We start from the raw sequence: 22,621 nt of genomic DNA, 5'->3' as shown, positions 1-22,621 counted from the left end.
CTTAGAGACTTACCCAGAAAGACTCATACATGTAGCTGTAATCGCTGCCAAGGTATTTACTCAGGGGTGTAAAAATGTATGTAAATGAGGAATTTCTGTATTTCATTTTCAATAAATGTGCAAACATTTCTATAACTTTGCTTTCACTTTGGCGTTATGAGGCATTGTGTGTAGATGGGTAGAACAATTTCAAATGAATCCATTTTGAATTTAGGCTGTAACACAACAAAATGTGGAATATGTAAAGGGGTAGGAATACTTTCTGAAGGCCCTGTAGAGATAGTAATACAAACACAGTGGTGATATATCATTGTGATATTTATTATAATTATTGTGGGGGCTGCCAATTCATGTGTGTTTATGATTAGTCCCATAGGCCCTGTACACACTGTACAACTGATGTACAACGCATTTGTCACAACTGATATGTTTGTGAAGCTACAGAATTGTTCAGCACAAAAATGTATACATAATTATTTTGTGCTGTCTCCGCAACCCTGTAGTCATTTTTGTACAGAAAGGCTATCCATTGTATCACAACCGTTATGCCAAATTCGTTGTACATTATTAAATGTCTATGGGGCCACATAGCCTAGGGACTACAGACAAAAGTCACTGGGACTGAAATGTGTGTCTGATAGCACAGTCTCTATTGAACAGACTACATGGATTAAATGAAATAAGACACAGCACCTCGGTCTATTCTTATACAGACACTCCACTGCACTGATAAGCAACATGTTAATCATGGCAAGCCAGATTATAGCCAGAAGTCAGAGCGAACAGGTGAGAGTCAAGCCGAAGTGTTGCCAGACACACTCCAATGGCAGCTCAGCTCAGCTCTGCTGTTGCCGGCGGCGATCTGGGATTGGTACATACATTTTTTGTGCTTTTAAATATAACATTGATTCTTGAAGAATTTATCTTAGTACGACATGTATTTTACTCCATTGTTTGTAAAAATGTATTCTGAACAAATAATCGGTTCAAAACATGGATAAAACTATCATGTAGATGTCATGGACTGTCAGACCCTTGCATCTAGAGCACTGTCTATGAGTTTGAGAGTGGTTACATTTCCCAGCCCCATCCCTCAACTATACAAAAATAACTGGTGGGGCGGCCGGTTTCACAGACTGTAGCTTTAATGAGAGGGAGGAAGTTTCTCCTCCTCCCCGTTAGCTAATCCTCCACAGTAAGACCTTAACGAGTTAACGGGCTTGCACACCCAGTACCTGCTCACCCCTCAGAGGGATAGAGGAAGTGAAGGGCGGGAGGGAAGGAGGGAGGGGGGAGGGGAGGGGACAGGCAAGGAAAGGGGGTGAGGCAGAAATGGACAGAAAACAAGGACACGAAGTCGAACAACACAGATGCTGTTTACATTGTCAGTGCTAATCTGAGGATGGGTTCAATGGGGGGGCGGTTTCTTTTACAGCGACGGTCGACCGACTGCTATCCTGGACACCAGAAATAGGGACCCTAGGTTAGGGTCAATTTTATTTTCGATTGATTGAAATAACCTCATCAGGCCCGAGGACCCAAGCAAACATCTATTTGAATTGATCTGCATGTCCAGCCCTTTTAGCATCACCACGAAGAGTTTTACCATTTACTTTTCAGAACAACCAGAGCTACAAGTAGAATTCAAAACCATTTGACATAAACAGTTGCATTCATGAGCTTTACTGACAAAATGAATGTAAATAACAAGAAATAGGTCAGCCAAGCAAAAACCTGATATGAATTTATAAAAATACTGTACAGATATTCCACTCCCCAATCCTGACCTTATCCTAACCTTAACCATTAGTGGGGGAAATGCTAAGATGACCCAAAATCAGCGTCTAAGGGCAACTTCACCTTACTTCGGCTCTTACCTGTGGGGAGGGGGTAACCGGCTGGCAGGAGTGCAACTCATTTCCAATGGAGAGTCCTGGCAATGGCTGTACTGAGACCAAGTCAATCAGAACGTCACCCAAATACCGAACCCAAGTCTGATGCTCTTTTGCGTTTTATTTATGCCTTCCTCCTGTTCAGTTCTTTTACTTATCCCTCTCTCTTTGGACCTCGATCCCTCTCTCTTCTCTGTCTCTCATACACTGACACACGCACACAGTATGTGCATACACCCTCATGCACGCACACAATCCCAAGCCAGCTTTACCGACCGGCCGGCTTAACGTCACCTTCAATTAAAAAAGAGCCAGTGACATCATGGCGACTGTGTGGTTGCATAGGGTTGGACACATAGAGACCAAGGGGCAAATGGCCACCGCAGACAGACAATCCAGGGTAGTATTTATTAGTGCACAACATAGCAAAATGTTTTTGCAACTGAAAATTAAAATGTGTTTCTTATTGGACAAGTTCAGGCAGTCCCTCCCTGTTTCAGCTTGTTTCCCTCTGTTTTGGGTACTAGTGAATATGACTCAGCTAATTAAACACTCTCCTTATATTTTACATCATACGATTGACACAGGGTCTCCCCAAGATAACTGTGTTTGAAATGGCACTCTATTCCCTTTATAGTACACTAATGTCCACTGAGTGTACAAAACAGCTCTTTCTATGACTGTAGACGGATCAGGTGAATCCAGATGAAAGCTATGATCCCTTATTGATGTCACCTGTTAAATCCACTTCAATCAGTGATGATGAAGGAGAGGAGTCAGGTTAAATAAGTATTTTTAAGCCTTGAGACAATTAAGACATGGATTGTGTATGTGTGTCATCTAGAGGGTGAATGGGCAAGACAAAATATTTTGGTGCCTTTGAACGGGGTATGACAGTAGGTGCCAGGTGCACCTGTTTGAGTGTGTCAAGAACTGCAGTGCTGCTGGGTTTTTCACGCTCAACAGTTTCCCGTGTGGATCAAGAATGGTCCACCACTCAAAGCACATACAACTTGACACAATTGTGGGATGCTTTTGAGAACTTGTAGTCCATGCCCGACAAGTTTAGGCTGTTTTGAGGGCAAAAGGGGGTGTTCCTAATGTTTTATATACTCAGTAGGTATATACATTTCTTAATTCCTTTCTTTTTACTTTTTTGATTATGTGCGTATTGTTTTGTATTGCTAGGTATTATTACTGCACTGTTGGAGCTAGAAACAAGCATTTCGCTGCACCTGAGATAAAATCTGCAAATCTGTGTACGCAACCAATACACTTTGATTTCATTTAGATTTGATTTCATTTAGTTTCTCAGCCCAATACAGTTCAATTCATGGGTCATTCTTACTTTTGGCCACATGGGGGCACTAGTACATGTGACTGAATTGTCAAACTTGTTGCAATGTACAGTTGTGGCCAAAAGTTTTGAGAATGACACAAATATTAATTTTCACAAAGTCTGCTGCCTCAGTTTGTATGATGGCAATTTGCATATGCTCCAGAATGTTATGAAGAGTGATCAGATGAATTGCAAAGTCCCTCTTTGCCATGCAAATGAACTGAATCAAAAAAAAAACATTTCCACTGCATTTCAGCCCTGCCACAAAAGGACCAGCTGACATCAAGTCAGTGATTCTCTCGTTAGCACAGGTGTGAGTGTTGACGAGGACAAGGCTGGAGATCACTCTGTCATGCTGATTGAGTTCGAACAGACTGGAAGCTTCAAAAGGAGGGTGGTGCTTGTAATCATTGTTCTTCCTCTGTCAACATGGTTACCTGCAAGGAAACACGTGCCGTCATCATTGCTTTGCACAAAAAGGGCTTCACAGGCAAGGACATTGCTGCAAGTAAGATTGCACCTAAATCAATCATTTATCGGATCATCAAGAACATCAAGAACTTCAACATGCCCTTTCCAGCATGATGGAGCACCTTGCCACAAGGCAAAAGTGATAACTAAGTGGCTCGGGGAACAAAACATCAATATTTTTGGTCCATGGTCAGGAAACTCCCCAGACCTTAATCCCCTTGAGAACTTGTGGTCAATCCTCAAGAGGCGGGTGGACAAACAAAAACCCACAAATTCTGACAAACTCCAAGCATTGATTATGCAGGAATGGGCTAACATCAGTCAGGATGTGGCCCAGAAGTTAATTGATAGCATGCCAGGGCAGATTGCAGAGGTCTTGAAAAAGAAGGGTCAACACTGCAAATATTGACTCTTTGCATCAACTTCATGTAATTGTCATTAAAAGTCTTTGACACTTATGAAATGCTTGTAAATATACTTCAGTATTCCATAGTAACATCTGACAAAAATATCTAAAGACACTGAAGCAGCAATCTTTGTGGAAATTAATATTTGTTTCGTTCTCACGACTGTATGTAACATGATTATAGAGGTTAGTGGCTCGCGTGTCCACTTGGGACACCTCCAATAACTCATCTGCGCTACCGTCCCAGCTACATACTGTACTGTGGCATTGTGGCTCGCGTGTCCACTTGGGACACCTCCAATAACTCATCTGCTCTACCGTCCCAGCTACATACTGTACTGTGGCATTGTGGCTCGCGTGTCCACTTGGGACACCTCCAATAACTCATCGGCTCTACCGTCCCAGCTACATACTGTACTGTGGCATTGTGGCTCGCGTGTCCACTTGGGACACCTCCAATAACTCATCTGCTCTACCGTCCCAGCTACACACTGTACTGTGGCATTGTGGCTCGCGTGTCCACTTGGGACACCTCCAATAACTCATCGGCTCTCCCGTCCCAGCTACATACTGTACTGTGGCATTGTGGCGTGTTTGGACGTGTCACTCAAACCTCTCACAGAGCACTAACTCCTCTTTTCACAATTCTGTCTGTATCTGTGCATGAGCTCCCACCCTGTCCTTAGACAGAGCGCTCTGATGAAGGCGATTCATGTCGAAACATAAGCTCATTGTTTGTTTCTCCCGTCAATAAATCGATCAGACTTACTGAGTGCTCTTTTTTATTTACTCTCCTGGATATCCTGGGGGACGTTTTTGGGGATTTCCAAGTCCCTCAGTTGAGCACCCCCCCTTTAATTTATTCTTAGCTGAAGCACGTTTGGGTTAATCTTTTGTCCTAGGCAGAATTTGTCAGATTACCCTCCCCTAATCCTAACCATAACTATTGGGTTGAAATGTAAAAACAGATCATAGGTCAGCATCGAGAGGCAACTTCATTTAACTGTGTGGTGTCTGTGTGAGCACCAACCAAGGTTGGGCTCAATTCCATTTCAATTCAACTATCCCAGGAGGTAAAGTGACATTTTGTCAACTGAAAACATTGGGATGAGAATTGGAACTTCAGTTTACTTTCTGAGATCACTGAATTGAAATGGAAATGCTAAAACTGACCGTAGATCAGAATTGGGTCTGACCAGGCTGAAGCTAGCTGCCCAGCCTTCTGTGCTGTGCCCTGGCGTGTCCCAGAGTGCCACTTCCTTAGGAAAACATTCCACTTACACTGTCTGCATGTTGTTGTGCTGTGGCTCCCATACACTCACATGGACACCACACACACATTCCCTAAGTCTAAGATATGCTATGCACACATCAGTGGAGGCTACTTAGGGGAACCACATAATACAAACACGCTGTGCACACACCGACATGCTAGATGTGCACCAGCAAAAGACACAAATGTACGTAGACATAGGAACGTACGTAGGAACACGTGTGCTCTACATGCACACACGCCTCAGTGCATGAGCAAATACGGATGTACATCAGGGCAAACGCACATAGACACGAAACACACTGTCATATGTGTGCACAACATGCCGGCTTGCACCAACACAAGCCCCACACTGTCACAAACACACATATCAATATGGTGTTGAAATGAAACATACATCAATATAAATCACGCGTTTGGTAGAATTTGCTATGAAAACAATGAAATATTGGAATAAAATGGAGAACAAGTTCAAGGCAATGAGAGGCTGATTTGAGGCAAGGGAGGCTGGAGTGGTGGTGCATCAACAGAAGAAGAGAGGAAGGGGGCAGTTCAGTGGAGAAGTCAAAACAGAAGAGTTGTGAGGAGAGAGAAAGAGAGAGAGAGGAAGCAAAGAGGGAGCAACAGGCACACATTGAGCGACAGACAGCGGGGAAAGAAGAGAAGGACAGACAAAGAGAATAAATGTATGGACAGACGGAGAGTGGAGGATTTTCAGAGCCAGTGAGCCTGACAAGAAAAGTGGACAACCACTGTGCCCCTGAAAAGAGTGAGTGAAGGAGGGAGGGAGGAGGGCTGTGCAGACAGAAGTTGAGCGAGAGGTGAGATGGAGGGATCTGCAAAAGTTGAGGGACCAAAATAGCTCATGGACCGTGAACAGTTTTGTAACAGTCGTGTGAGAATTGTGGAGACAATGAAGCATGTACTGTACCTGCAGTACAGAGTAGTGTAGGTTTTGGTTTGGCCACATACAGTTCTAGAACATGGAGCTACAATTCTGTGAAAGAGGTGAACGATTTTGAACTTTGAAGTTTTGGGAGGCAAGTACTGACGAATGAGAAGGATGAGAGAAAGACAGATAGACTGAAAGAGAAAAATTAAGAAGTGGTAGAAGTGAGACAAAAACAGAAACCAAGAGAGGGGGCCAAAGGGTAAGAGAGAGAGAGACACACACTCACACACACACACACTGTACAGCGTGACGAACGAACAGATGAGAGTGGAGTAGCGAGTGGAACAGAGGAAAGAGAGAGGGATCAAGAGAGAGAGAAAGAGGGAGGGAGAAAGAGAGTGACAGACAGGGAGTAAGAGAGAAAAAGACGGGGCACTGTAAACTACAGGAAGCCACCGTGTCAAACAAACAGGGGACTAGAAGACCTCCAGTCCAGAACCAGCCACCAGCCTCCAGTCTCCATTGACTTCAGGGAGTCGCAACGCCTGCTGGACAGCATGTCGGCGAGCCCTGGGCCTCGTGACTCAGACCTACTGCTGTTGGAACTCCAGGCCCCAGGGCCGGTGGGACTGCAAACACTGTTGGACCTGCTAGTGGGGGTGTACCAAGAGTTCCGCTTCTCACCCCTTGCCAGGGAGAAGTACGTTGCGGGCTTCCTGCAGTGGGGTCAGTCCCTTACTTACAAAGCCTTAACTTAACACTGTGTGTGTGTGTGTGTGTGTGTGTGTGTGTGTGTGTGTGTGTGTGTGTGTGTGTGTGTGTGTGTGTGTGTGTGTGTGTGTGTGTGTGTGTGTGTGTGTGTGTGTGTGTGTGTGTGTGTGTGTGTGTGTGTGTGTGTGTGCAGATGTAACCTTACATGTGTACATACTGATTTAAAACCTGCCTGTGTTTCTATTTGCTTACATGTATGCCGGGTGGGCCCAGTTTGCCCTTTGGGGTTATCCATAGGTTCTATTGCCCCGGGGTAAACTAAATTAAGCACAAAGTATTTAAAAGAAAACGATTACACTCCCCCGCGTATTTATTTGTAGAGTGAAGCTAAAACTTTTTATTTAATACTCTAGCATTTTGGATTTGAGATCAAATGTTTTATATGAGGTGACAGTACAGAATGTCAATTTTATTTGAGGGTATCATACATATATGTTTTACTGTTTAAAAATGAAAGGACTTTATGTATCTAGTCGCCCCATCAGAAGGTGTTATAAGAGTCATGGACAAATTGACTTATAGTGTATTAAATGAAGTCAAAAGTTTAGTATTTGGTCTCATATTCCTATCACGCAACGAGTCACTTTTATTGTAAATAAGAATATAATATGTTTCTGAACATGTCTACATTAAATTGGATGCTACCTGCCGTCACTCTGGATAATCATGAATGAATGGTGACTGTACAAAGATCATACCCCTCAAAGAAGGTGCATGTTTTGGAGACATGATCTTTGTGTATCTGAAACCTTTTGTGGGATATGGTTTCATCTTGACATTAGACTACTTTAGAAGTCTGAAAACATTGGACAAACTTTGATTAGAAAGTGTCAAGTCCCTAAAATGGACTTCATTATGACTCGTTCTATGTTTATCGAAGCAGTCAAACCTTGGTTATGGTGAGTGCATGTGATGTGTTCCCCAGAGTAGCGTACTGAGTCATGTTGTGTTCTACTAAGGGCAGGAGAATAAAGTGTCCTTACGGTGTAAAGACTGCAGTGAAAACACAAGGTCATGTAAGCCAACACCCCTCTGTTAACCTTCTTCCAGCCCTCGTGAGCCCCCATGATATTTCAGCTGGTGTCAGCCTGTTAAACCCCCAGCAGTCACAAACACGCACACGCACACACACACACACACACACACACACACACACACACACTTTACAGCAGGAAATCACAGGACTATTTGCTGATTGCCCCCCCCCCCCCCCCCCGGCTACGAAAACTGAGTACTGTTTTATTGGGAACACTGGCCTCACTGTTGGACATAGAGTATGTGAAAAGAACTCCTCACATCTTCACACTTGTCTTTTCAACCTTACATCGTTTATCCTCCAATTCTGAAATTATTAATTGACTACAAAATCAGTCTCCGGATTTGAACCCTGTTGAAAACCTGTGGTTTGGATTGAAGAAGGCCGTCCATAAGACCGGACGAAGGACATCAAGGATCTGGAAAGATTCTTTATGGAGGAATTGTCTAAGATCCCTCCCAATGTGTACTCCAATCTCATAAAACATTTTAGAAAAAGGCTCAGTGCCGTTATCCCTTCAAGGTGAGGTATTGAAAGATATTGACAATCATTTTGACCCTTAACTTTTAGCGATATTTTTTATTACAAAATCTCTTTATTTTTTAAATTGTATTAGTATATAATAATATGTTGAAATTGTTTTGGGGCACACAATACAGCTCAGCGTTTGTATTATTTATTTTATAGTATTGTTTTCTCATTTTTATCAAGGATACCAATATGGACCAGACTGTATATTCCATGATATTTCAATCAAAAAGATGTGTATACATGTATGCTGTAACATATATGGTGAATGGTTCCACATGTCCCAGTATATACTGTACAATGCAGTGGCGGTGAGTGCCGTTTAAGATGAGGGAGGAAGATTTTTTTCCTCTGCCCTTATTTCTATTACAGCATATTGGATGAAACTCATTCATGTTCCATTCACTCAGTTCAATGTAACATCGATAGGTTCTGGCTACTACATGATACTGACATTTTTTCTATACCCATCATGATGTGGTTACAACCTAGCCTGGGTTGAGGTGGCTACAACCTAGCCTGGGTTGAGGTGGCTACAACCTAGCCTGGGTTGAGGTGGCTACAACCTAGCCTGGGTTGAGGTGGCTACAACCTAGCCTGGGTTGAGGTGGCTACAACCTAGCCTGGGTTGAGGTGGCTACAACCTAGCCTGGGTTGAGGTGGCTACAACCTAGCCTGGGTTGAGGTGGCTACAACCTAGCCTGGGTTGAGGTGGCCAACCTAGCCTGGGTTGAGGTGGCTACAACCTAGCCTGGGTTGAGGTGGCTACAACCTAGCCTGGGTTGAGGTGGCTACAACCTAGCCTGGGTTGAGGTGGCTACAACCTAGCCTGGGTTGAGGTGGCTACAACCTAGCCTGGTTTGAGGTGGCTGCCTGGTTTGAGGTGGCTACAACCTAGCCTGGGTTGAGGTGGCTACAACCTAGCCTAGGTTGAGGTGGCTACAACCTAGCCTAGGTTGAGGTGGCTACTACCTAGCCATAAGGGTGTTTCAGTAGGCTAAACTGGCTTGCTGCATTTGCTAGCTAAGTAAGTGATCCTGAAAGTCCAAAATAATGCAGAAATCTCTCTACCATTTTTTTCTCTAGCTTCTCCTTTTTTTGGGGGGAGAAATTAATTTGTTAAAAACTGTTCAACAATTGTCTTTCTCTCTCTTTGAGTCAACTACTCACTACATTTTATGTGATGCAGTGTTAGCTAGCTGTAGCTTATGCTGTCAGTACTAGATTAATTCTCTGATCCTTTGATTGGTGGACAACATGTCAGTTCATGCTGCATGAGCTCTGATAGGCTGGAGGAAGTCCTCTGTAAGTTGTCATAATTACTGTGTAAGTCTATGGAAGGGGGCGAGAACCATGAGCCTCCTAGATTTTATATTGAAGTCAATGTACCCAGATGAGGATGGAGGCTCGCTGTGCTCCGGCTACACCATGGAGTGCTGTTGAGGCTGCTGTAGACCTTCTTTGCGAAATAGTGTTTTAATTAGTTCTTTGGTGTCAATTGATTATATTTATTATAGTTTTATCTAAAAAAGGATTTTAAAAATTATGACATTCACTGAGGAGGATCACCAATCCACATCTTGTCAGATCTGTGCTCAAACGTAATTTCTCCTGTACTCGTTTGAATAAACTCTTCGTGTACAGTATTTCAAAATGCTTCGTAAATATGTGATGCGACTGAGTGTGTGTGTGTGCACAAAACGTTGTGTACGTGCGTGTGCGTGTGCATGCAATCGCTGGTGTCCTCCTGCTTCTGTATTTGTGCAATTTAGTCCAGTGGCCGAGGGATATCATATGTCACAGAGATGGAGGTTCCTATTTTGGTCTTAGCATGTGTCCAGTCTTGCTCGGGGATGAGTGTACTGTAGAGTGTCAGATGTGGAACGTTGACCAGTTCGTGGGATTAGTGTAGGCTGAGTGGGTTAGACCTCAGTTCATCTTTGCTTAACACAGTCAGCAAGGCAGAGAGTCAGGCAGAGAGTCAAGGAGACCCTGGTTCGTTGTGGGGATCTGAAATCCCCAAAAGTCCCCACAAATATAGTAAATCAAGGAAAATTCTCCCTCATGTGGACATTTCCCACATCCCTCAGAGGATAAAGGCTATTTTAAGTTTAGGGGTTAGGTTTAGGTTTAGGGTTACAATTGGGGTTATAGTTAGAATTAGGGTTCGGGTAAGTGTAAGGGGTTAGGTTCAGGGTTAGGATTTAGGAGTTAGGTTTAGGGTTAGGGTTATGATTTAAGGTTAGGGTGAGGGTTAGGTTTAGGGGTTAGGATTAGGATTTTGAATGGAAATACATTTTAAATCCCTATGAGGTTAGATTAACATAACATGTGTGTGTCAGTCTGTCTGTCTGCCTTTCTTTCTTTGTTTCTCTCACTGTGCATCTTTCTGTCTGGATCTGTGTGTATGCCCATCTCCCCCTCTCTCTCTTTTTCTCTCTCTCTCTGTCTCTCTCTCCCTCGTTCGCACTCTCTCTCTCGCACTCTCTCTCTCTCTGTCCCTCTCTCGCTCACTTGCTTTCTCTCTCTTTCTCTCTCTCTCTCATTTTCTTTCTCTCTCCATCCCTCTCTTTCTGGCAGGGTTCTGGTCTGGTCTGGTCACTCCCTACATGGCATTCATAACAGAATGAGTTTTCGATGGGGACATGGCCAAAGACAACATGCACAGGAACAGGCTGTGGCTCAATCACCCTCCTTTTCAGCTTTCAGACTTTTTGGACCTGAAAAATGTCGTTGACAACAAGTGCTGGTCGTGTAGCTCAGGTGGACTAGAGCGATGCGTGTCTCAATCTGGGTTTTGTGTCTTATTAATTACTTGTTCTTGGGTTTTCCTTCTTTTGAATCTTCAATGAAGACACAGCATGCAACAAGGGGGTAAACATATAGCATCATTGCTCCCGCTTTGAGAATGCAATCTCATAGTTGCCGACAAGTGTATTACTTGAGTCATGTAACATTATATCTCTTGGAATGACTGTGTCAGCAGCTACAGAGGAGCTATATGAGTTTTCAACTTGGGATAGTTCCTTATCCTCTTCATGATATTAGTATTTTGCATCATTATTTGGGGTTATTATGTTATCTCCCAACAAATCAGGATCTGTGTTTTATGGTGCCAAATAGAGAAGGGGTTGCGTAGATGCTGTGTAGATGCTGTAAAAAGTCACCTGACTTTACAAATATGTCACTCAACCTTATCAAGTCAGCTCCTCCACTTATTTTAAGTTATTAAGAATCTTTCTTTTCAAAAAATGTACACAAAAACATAGCAACAGGACTCGCACCCCTCCTCCCTCACGCTCTAATTGTTCTCTCTCTTTCTCTCTCGCTCTCTCTCTTTCTCTTTTTCTTTCTCCCTTTCTCTCTCTTTGTCCCTCTCTTTTCGGCTCCCTGTCTCACTCATTTTTTCCTGTCTCTGTCCATCTCCCTGGAGGAAAGACATGTACATTTACAGATGTAGGATCTTTGAGCCAGTTTGCTACAGCAGAAATGTAATTCAGGAAATGTGAATTATTATGTGTATTATAATTCATGTACTTTTTTTCCAGGGGTTGATACATTTTCATTTAGGGCAAATAAAGTCTGAAATGTTGAAGTGGAAAATACTAAGAAGCCTTTTTAAATATTGAATACACTACAAGTTAGCAGGAACATGCTCATCAACAAGTGATACAATTAAGATCCTACATCTGTGTGAGACAGTTGGATGGCTTGGCACAATTTCACCAGTAAAGGACTGTGGTAAACAACACAGACAGGAAGAGGACAGGAAAGAATCTCATCTCACTCCATACCATACCTTCCATCAGGGCCCTGTTCTCTGTCAACGTGTGTGTGTGTGTGTGTGTGTGTGTGTGTGTGTGTGTGTGTGTGTGTGTGTGTGTGTGTGTGTGTGTGTGTGTGTGTGTGTGTGTGTGTGTGTGTGTGTGTGTGTGTGTGTGTGTGTGTGTGTGTGTGTGTGTGTGTGTGTGTGTCCCTAGGGTTTGTTTATCTGGTGTGTGAGTACCCTGAGATAATCTAACTTTAAGTAAGCTACTATGAGAAGCCAAATGAAACATTTTATTATATAAAAATGTTTCATTATTTTTTGTTTTCTAATGTTTTGTCTCAATGATTCTGGTAGTTTATATGCTAAAATGTTGTTGTTGTTGCTAAAACTACATCAAAATCCATTGTGAATGGAGTTTGCTTTGCCACCTATTCGGATGAAAGGTGTCCATGTATTGGTCTTTTAGTGCCAACTATTGGTTGTAACTTTGGATGCTACATCAGTCTACAGCTGAGCTGAGTTGAGCAATGTGTCAGTTTGTTGGATGATATGAAATATGCCACCATCAGAGACAATTGCTTGCTTATCTTTGCTAAATTGGTATTTACATTGGTTGGGAATTGTTTGTCAATTTGTATGGTTGTATGGTTAACTTGGGCTTCATCAAGGTTTATTGTGAGTAAATCTGGCTTCGATAATAGCCAGTTCCTACCCAGCCACCGCCACTGGTGTGTGTGTGTGTGTGGAGGAGGATACAGCTGATCAGGATGGGTGGAAATCGAGAAGGATGATTTCTGACCTCACATCCTCTCCTGTGGCATTACAGTCATCATCTCTTTAAACCAAGCATGTCCTGCTGACAGGGACACATTCTCTGACACTCCAGAGTGATGTTTCCCATAGGAACAGATCTAAGATCAGCTTCCTCTTCGCCAATCTTAACCTGAACCATTATTGCAGAAAATTATAAACTGACCCAAGATCAGCCTCCAGGGTAAACTTCACCCATAGCCATTCTCTGAGAGGTAGTTAGAGGCTTGTGGGTTCCTACACTGTGATTGATGAGCTTGCCTGGCACAATGGAATATTTGCAAACACGGCACATCTGACACTCCAGGCTGGCTAAATCAAATGCTGGTGGGTTCAGGATGTTGGAACCCCTATGGGCTATTAGTACGGTTAGAAACGCTATCATTGACCACATTTACATGCACACCAATATCCTGTTATTATATCCCGTTTACAATAACCCGAATAGGATGCCTGGGATACGTTGATCTTAGAGGGGATACTGTGGCATGTAAACATCTTGTTTTTCGCGATATGCGTAGGCTCAGTTTCGCATAGTAATCAATGTAAACTGTTGTGTTGAGGGTGGAATTTCAACCACAAGATTATGTCACCATTATAATGAATTCTCAACATATAAAAACCTTGTAAAAATATGTTTTAGTTGTACCTCTGAAACAATGTCAGATCTTCAACACTATATCCACTATCAGAAGATTTAATCAAACAATAGGCTGGGCAGCACCTCCTGGAGCAGGGATCAATAACCAGCATTCAGGGCTAGAACCACTCAGTTTATAATTGCAAATATTTTGTAGACCACAAATTGACTGCAAGAAGCCCAAACAGATATAATGTTTGACTTTAACGTAATCATTTCAAACCTTGCTTACATTTGTATACTATCACGTGTCTCTCTATTATGCGTGGGAGTACTTGGGAACAGATTTCTTAAATTAAAATCACTTGGAGCTCATTTCCTGTTGTTTTTACAGTCTTATGTACCAAAAATTATAATAATTATAATAACAAAAAAATGATTACAAAAATGTTTTTGTTCAGAAAACTTGGGGAGCCAAATAAAACCACCCGTGGGCCGCCAGGCTGAATAGAAATAGCGCACATAGAACATATCTACCACTTCTTAGACTTGCTTACAATGTGAGTAACAGATCTATAACTCTCATGTGAATTTGGTGAGGTCGCCCAAAAAGTTATGCTGCAGCTTTAATAAGTAAACATAGTCACTGTTGCTATAATTTTTCTCCCCAAAGGGTAGGTTTAAAGGGTAGGTTTAACAGATACAAATGAAATGTAACCATACTTCATAAGTCATATATCATAAATTTGACTATTTAGGTCTTATATATATATATATCGTTTGCAAAGTCATCAACAGCTATTGTTTCAATTCAAGCCAAAATTTGACTAAAATAGGCAATACATATAGGCCTATTGTTTTAAGTGTTGGTTGATTTAAAATGTAATCTTCAAGTTAATCATTAATATGTTGGATTCACATCTCCTTTTCAACAAAAAAATCTAAGTAGTGGGTCTACGGTTTCCGGGATGATGGTGTTGATGTAAGTCATGACCAGCCTTTCAAAGCACTTCATGGCTACCGACGTGGGTGCTATGGGACGGTAGTCATTTAGGCACGTTACCTTCATGTTCTTGGGCACTGGGACTATGGTGTTCTGCTTAAAACATGTATGTATTACAGACTCGTTCAGGGAGAGGTTGAACATGGCAGTGAAGACACCTGCCATTGGTCCACGTAGGCTCTGAGTACACGTCCTGGTAATCTGTATGGCCCTGAGGCCTTGTGAATGTTGACCTATTTAATGACTCACATCGGCTACAGAGAGCGTGATCATACAGTCGTCCTGAACAGTTGGTGCTCTCACGCATGCTTCAGTGTTGTTTGACTAGAAGCGAGCATAAAAGGAATATAGCTTGTCTGGTAGGCTCGTGTCACTGGGCTCGTGTCACTCCCTTTGTAGGCCATATTAGTTTGCAAGCCCTGTCACATCCGATGAGCGTCAGATCCAGGGTAGTGGGATTCAATCGTAGTCCTTTTGTGGGATATTGTCTGTAGATTGTTGAGATTTTAAAAAATCAATTTTAGAATAAGGCTGAATAAGGCTGTAACATCACGAAACTCACGAGGTCTGAATACTTTCCTAGGGCACTGTATAGGGAATAGGGGGCCATTTGGGATCCAATCAAGCAACAGGACTCTGCAGGATTATGTTCTTTCCACAAGAAGCTCTCTCTCTCTCTGTCTCTGTCTCTGTCTCTCTCTCTCTCTCTCTCTCTCTCTCTCTCTCTCTCTCTCTCTCTCTCTCTCTCTCTCTCTCTCTCTCTCTCTCTCTCTCTCTCTCTCTCTCTCTCTCTCTCTCTCTCTCTCTCTCTGTCTCTCTCTCTCTCTCTCTGTCTCTCTCTCTCTCTCTCTCTGTCTCTCTCTCTGTCTCTCTCTCTCTCTCTCTCTCTCTCTCTCTCTCTCTCTCTCTCTCTCTCTCTCTCTCTCTCTCTCTCTCTCTCTCTCTCTCTCTCTCTCTCTCCACTGAAAGGGTTTACAATGTTGCCTTGGTCTTGCATGCATTCCTCCCCACACAAGAAGGCATGGGAGAAAAAAAGGAAAAATGATGGGGCTGAAAAACCTGCCTTAAAAAAGTATTAAACGGTGGTGGCTATTCTTAGACTATTTCAGACCACCAGGGTCTTAAAGGGGAGGTGGTGGCTATTCTTAGACTCACTCTTAGACTATTTCAGACCACCAGTGTCTTAAAGGGGAGGTGGGGGCTTGTTACCGTCATAAGTGCATACATTTTTCAGATGGTGGCCCCAGCAAGAATTAAACCCACAATTCTGGCATTGCACGCTCCATGCACAACCAACTGAGTCACAGAAATACACATGCATGTGTTTGTATGAAAGGTAGTAGGAAATGGACGATTCTTGCCAGCATGCCCGGGGGCCTTCTTGTTAACAGTGTGTGTGTCAGGCATGCTTTTAAAGGACATGTGATGTATAAAACATTTTCTCCATACAAAACACCATCAACAAAAAATGCTGGCCCTGATTAGCATGACATTTTTTTCCCCAACACCCTCTTTCCTTTCTTGTCCAATAACAACTCTCTATCCTCTAATCACAGTGGAGCCCCTGGTGAGGCAGGTGAAGAAGACGCGCATCAAGAGGGATGACTTCCACATCTTGAAGGTGATTGGTCGAGGAACCTTCAGTGAGGTGAGAGGACACCGCACAAGGTCACGGTGCACATTGGACAATTGAATCTTGTCTCCGTTGTGACGTGTGTGTGTGGCGCCGTGTTTATAGGTGGCTGTGGCGAGGATGCATAGCACACAGCAAGTGTACGCCCTGAAGATTATGAATAAGTGGGACATGCTGAAGCGAGGAGAGGTAAACATAAACACACATACACACACAGGAACTTTTCAGTATACTGTATTCTCACTATTCACAGAACGGACACATTTTGTGTCAGCATGTGACGTCATCCTTCTTTCTGTGTGTGTCTGTGTGTGTCTGTGTGTGTCTGTGTGTGTGTCTGTAGACAGCTTGTTACCAAGAGGAGAGAGAGGTACTACTGAAGGGCGATCGACGCTGGATCACTGAGCTGCACTACGCCTTCCAGGACGACAATTACCTGGTGGGTATCAGTAACAAGCACTCAGTTACGAGGGTCACGTAACAGATTCTTGTCTGTTCTGTTCATCAGTGCCATTTCAGGGAAACCCCCTGTGTACTTTGACTGAAGCTACACTGTCTTTTCAGTGTAAATGTAGCTGCCCTCAGTTTCTTTCCCTCAAAATACACCAAGGAAAAATGAGTCAATTTCTCGTCCACTCTTTTGTTGGCACTTTCTCTCCCCTTGCACAATATCTCTCTCTCCCTCCCTCTCAGTACCTGGTGATGGACTACTACGTGGGTGGTGACCTGTTGACCCTGCTCAGTAAGTTTGGCGACCGTATCCCTGAGGACATGGCGCAGTTCTACCTGGCTGAGATGGTCATGGCCATTGACTCCATCCACAGGATGGGCTATGTGCACAGGTTAGTTAGTCAGAGACACCCGAAAAGACGACACCATCCAGCAAATAATTTGTGGTGTTCCTAGAATGCCCCCCCTAAAGTTCTGAAAACAGTCATGTTTCTGGAAGGAATGTTCGAAAGAACACTCAGAAAACAGGGAACATACTGCGAGCTGGATATCATGTCATAACAAGGAATTCCTCTTGACCACACCCACAAATTGGGGAAAACAATCCTTATTTCGCAAAACTCCCACGTAGGGAAACCCTGTTGCTTCAGGTTATTCAGTGAGTAAGAGTGGGAAATTGTGGAGACCCGGTTTTCAAGTAGGCTAGACGTAGCTACGTGTGTGGAAAACATTTTATCATAGGTAAGACATTTAACTTGTGTAATGTAGTGTGTTTGTAACTCCACTTACTACTTGAAGCATTATGGTCAATTTTCTTGTGTTCTTTTCTTAAATGTAGTTGTGTAATTGAGTTAAAAAAGCAGAGAACAAGAAAATGGTGTTTGAAAAAGGTTTCATTGTAGGACAATGGGGTAAACAAGGCAACCACAGGTTGTTTACCCCACAGGTGGGCGTCGCCACACGTCTATTTAATACAGACTGGGACAATTGTTCCTTACTTTGGAACACCTACAAGGGAAGTTCAGAGAACATTGTTGACTATAGAATGGATGAATATATCAGCATACAATAACTCAAATGAGTGCAGGATTCCAAGAACCATTGCAACATTAGTTATGCAATCCCATAGAAATGGCCTGGGAATGGGAAGACCTTGAAAGCATATAGACAGATTGGTGTCTTTTACTCCCATCTGCAGGGACATCAAACCTGACAACATCCTGCTGACGGCAGAGGGCCACATCAGGCTGGGGGACTTCGGTTCCTGTCTGAGGGTCCAGGAGGATGGCATGGTGAGAGGCCCCAAAGGGCTGCAAAACACTCACAATTCACTCCACTGTTCACAATATTGCTGTGCAAAAGTTACAGACTGGGTATCGAACCTGGGTCTACTGTCGCAGCCCACTGGGCACACCACATCATTTCAATGTGGATAATTGGGCATTTCCTTGAGACGTTGATTAAAGAGATTACAACCTATATTCGCCCACTCAAAAAGACAACTAATAGTTTGTTGAATTTCTAATGCGTTATCACTACTATCACTTCAACCATCTACAAACCTAATTCCAATGGAAAAACAATGTCACATTTTTGGTGTAATTGTCACCCAAATGTTTATCACTGCGCTTTTACCTATTTGAAAGCACAGCAATGTTCAAATGTAAATACGATGTCAAATTGTTTATTTATGCAACAGATTGTGTTAGCAGAACCAAAATGACCTGAAATTGCAGTTGAGATTACATTAAAAGTACACGATCAATGCCAGTGATCAATGCCATTTGAGATTATGTGCAGATTATTACAGCAATTGTGAAGATCTCTGCAGACCTGCAATGACCTATGCATGCTATCTAGCACACTTCATATGATTACATAAGAAGACAACTATAGTTACAGTATCCTAAAAATGTGGCCATGGATTTGTTAAATAACATGGTGCTATGGTATAGATACAGATACTGTGCCTGTCGGCATCTTGTCTGATGGTAATGGGGTTACCTTGGCAAACATGTCAGAGCGGTCATACCTTCCTGTGTGGTGTCCCATATACAACAGGAATTTCCTGATCCTGGTGCAGAATACACAGGGTTTCTCCCTCCCCATATTGACTGATACCATTCAATTCATTAATTTAAAAAAGAATACAAGTAAAAGTTGTGTCGAGTCAGTGCCAGGTTTCTCTCAAATCAAATCAAATAATATGTATTTATGTAGCCCTTTGTACATCAGCTGATATCTCAAAGTGCTGTACAGAAACCCAGCCTTAAACCCCAAACAGCAAGAAATGCAGGTGTAGAAGCACGGTGGCTAGGAAAAACTCCCTAGAAAGGCCAAAACCTAAGGAGGAAACCTAGAGAGGAACCAGGCTATGTGGGGTGGCCAGTTCTCTTCTGGCTGTGCCGGGTGGAGATTATAACAGAACATGGCCAAGATGTTCAAATGTTCATAAATGACCAGCATGGTCCAATAATAATAAGGCAGAACAGTTGAAACTGGAGCAGCAGCACGGCCAGGTGGACTGGGGACAGCAAGGAGTCATCATGTCAGGTAGTCCTGAGGCATGGTCCTAGGGCTCAGGTCCTCCGAGAGAGAGAATTAGAGCACACTTAAATTCACACAGGACACCGAATAGGACAGGAGAAGTACTCCAGATATAACAAACTGACCCTAGCCCCCCGACACAAACTACTGCAGCATAAATACTGGAGGCTGAGACAGGAGGGGTCAGGAGACACTGTGGCCCCATCTGAGGACACCCCCGGACAGGGCCAAACAGGAAGGATATAACCCCACCCACTTTGCCAAAGCACAGCCCCCACACCACTCGAGGGATATCTTCAACCACCAACTTACCATCCTGAGACAAGGCTGAGTAGAGCCCACAAAGATCTCCGCCACGGCACAACCCGAGGGGGGGGGGCGCCAACCCAGACAGGATGATCACATCAGTGACTCAACCCACTCAGGTGACGCACCCCTCCCAGGGACGGTATGAGAGAGCCCCAGTAAGCCAGTGACTCAGCCTCTGTAATCGGGTTAGAGGCAGAGAATCCCAGTGGAAAGAGGGGAACCGGCCAGTTAGAGACAGCAAGGGCGGTTCGTTGCTCCAGAGCCTTTCCGTTCACCTTCCCACTCCTGGGCCAGACTACACTCAATCATATGACCCACTGAAGAGATGAGTCTTCAGTAAAGACTTAAAGGTTGAGACCGAGTTTGAGTCTCTGACATGGGTAGGCAGACCGTTCCATAAAAATGGAGCTCTATATGAGAAAGCCCTGCCTCCAGCTGTTTGTTTAGAAATTCTAGGGACAATTAGGAGGCCTGCGTCTTGTGAGCGTACGTGTAGGTATGTACGGCAGGACCAAATCAGGACCTCTCTCCATTTTGAGACATCAGTATCAAGCCCATCTGTCAGCCTGGACATCTTGCAAGTATCCATTTGTTGGCTCTATAAATGTGTCTGTGAACACATACACATATAGTCACTTTTCTATTACAAATTAAAGTTGGGATTGGTAATATCTGACACACAAACAGGTATTATGTTGAATTTTGAACAGGTCAGATAAAACTTACCCAATTATGGTTTCCCAATCAAACGGCCAAAGCTAGCATCTGGCAAAAGCATCTACGGTCCTCTCCATCTGTAGAAATAGTCAGAGTGAAGGCAGAGTTCATCAGTTCATCATAGAATGAAAGTGTCACGTCTGCTCCCCCAGCACCAGGCTGCCCTGCATCAGGCACTCCTATCATCCATTACGCAAACCTGCCTTCCCTCATTACGCGCATCAGTGATATTGGACTCACCTGGACTCACTCATCACTTGTTATTACCTCTCCTATATTTGTCAGTTCCCCAGCTCTGTTCCCCGCTTCTACATTGATTGTTTTCGTCTTTGTTTCCTTGTGTGCTGACGCTGTTCCTCTCTCGTGTCTGCCCGTTATATATTAAACGTTTGACTCCCCGTACCTGCTTCGTCTCTCCACCGTCACCTCATGTGACGGAAAAGAGGTTTTCTGTTGTACTGTATCATTAGTAATCACCTTCAGTCCCACATTGTGGACGTGTTGAGTGCCTGGTCTTTCTCCATTCAGAGACGTCAGTATCAAGCCTGTCTGTCGGTCAGGACTCCATCACATCATCTTGCAAGTCTCCAAGTACTGGCTGATAGATGCATCTATGAACATATACACAGTCACTGTTCTATTACCAATGGCAGTCAGGATAGGTGAAATCTGACAAACATATGCTATGTTGAAGTTTGAACAGGTCAGTCTAAACAAACCTAATTCTGTTCTCACCATCGATCACCTTTAGTGAGCAGGCAGGAGGTGAGGCTGGAGGTAAGATCTTTGCTAGTGCCCCATTAATGGGCATGGCAGCTCAGATCAGCTCCTGGCCCCTCATTATTTTAATTTAACAAAAACGTAACCTTTAACTAGGCAAATTCTTATTTACAATGATGGCCTACACCTGCCAAACCCAAACGACGCTGGGCCAATTGTACGCCGCCCTTACGGGACTCCCAAATTACAGCCGGTTGTGATACAGCCTGGAATCAAACCAGGGTGTCTGTAGTGACACCACAAGCACTGAGATGCAGTGCCTTAGACCGCTGCACCACTCAGGAGCCCGAGATTAAAGATACTGCTCGGTCACACAAACACACGCACAAAACACTGATTACATTATCAACGGTGGTTATGATTCAAATGGTGGAACCAACCGGATTGCTGCGCTCACCTTTCTATTTCACCTCAGATATCATATGAAATAGACTGGGAAACGTAGCAATCGGGCTGGTTCACCATTTGACCAAGTCAAATGTCACCAACCTGATTCAAGTGTCTGCCCTGCTCACAGCGAGGACATGTCTGCACGATGCTGAGGGTCCCTTGCTGGTCTTCTCTATGTTGCATGTTCGGCTGCAAAATTGACATCTCTCAAACAACTGCAGCAGGCAATCCTCATAAACAATTGACTTTCTCATCTTATGAGGTGGTGTTGACTGAGAGGTCCTGTGACAATAGACAGCCAAGTGGTAAATTGCATGTTACTATAAAGAAAGGACAATGCTTTTTGATAACACTTCACAACCAAAATGATTCTACCCACTATACATTTCACATCAGGGGACCCAGACCGTCCTTGATTCAGCTCAAAAATAGATGTCTATAATTGTTTCAGATTTGGTCTGGTCTGGGACATCTATGTTCACAGGTTTGGACAGCACAATACAGCTCAGTAGAGTAGAGCACAGTATAGTACTCTGATTAGGTATAGAAGTAGGCCTAGGCTACCTGGCCTGCGCATAGATGTAGAACTATAAATGTGCCCATTTGGGGATCTGATACAATTTCTGATTGTCTTGACTCACCATCACTGTGTTTTTTTATATATTATTTCACCTTTATTTAACCAGGTAGGTCAGTTGAGAACAAGTTCTCATTTACAACTGCGACCTGGCCAAGATAAAGCGAAGCAGTGCGACAAAAACAACAACACAGGAGTAACACATAAACAAATGTACTGTCAATAACACAGTAGAAAAAAATCTTCTCAAAGTCGTTTTCTCTTCGCCTCAAACAGCAAGTAAACAACGTCTTTTCTACATCCATTGAGAGTGAATATAGCCTACTAGCTTTCTCCCTTTCGATAACCATTCAGTATGTAATGCTCTGATCTGGTGGAAACACCATAAAATAGGCCTGATTACTTCTTATATAGTTGATGTAATGTTTTTAAGTTCCTTGCATACTGG

The 22,621-nt window shown here is 43.4% G+C and overlaps 1 protein-coding gene across 2 annotated transcripts in view; it reads left to right on the top strand.

Moving 5' to 3' along the window:
• Window positions 1-5,993: 5,993 nt before the first annotated feature.
• LOC135548854 (myotonin-protein kinase-like) overlaps window positions 5,994-22,621 on the top strand; it is a 34,698-nt gene continuing 18,070 nt past the window's right edge. For both annotated transcript variants that reach the window (XM_064978882.1, XM_064978881.1), the window contains exons 1-6: window positions 5,994-6,999; window positions 16,327-16,418; window positions 16,509-16,592; window positions 16,747-16,842; window positions 17,097-17,245; window positions 18,052-18,145. In XM_064978882.1, the coding sequence (XP_064834954.1) occupies window positions 6,831-6,999; window positions 16,327-16,418; window positions 16,509-16,592; window positions 16,747-16,842; window positions 17,097-17,245; window positions 18,052-18,145 (684 nt within the window). In that variant the 5' untranslated portion in view covers window positions 5,994-6,830. The remainder of the gene's footprint in view (window positions 7,000-16,326; window positions 16,419-16,508; window positions 16,593-16,746; window positions 16,843-17,096; window positions 17,246-18,051; window positions 18,146-22,621) is intronic.

This window comes from Oncorhynchus masou, chromosome 11 (genome assembly GCF_036934945.1).
Source record: "Oncorhynchus masou masou isolate Uvic2021 chromosome 11, UVic_Omas_1.1, whole genome shotgun sequence".
Classification (NCBI taxonomy): domain Eukaryota; kingdom Metazoa; phylum Chordata; class Actinopteri; order Salmoniformes; family Salmonidae; genus Oncorhynchus; species Oncorhynchus masou.
This window is presented reverse-complemented; position numbering and strand designations above follow the sequence as displayed.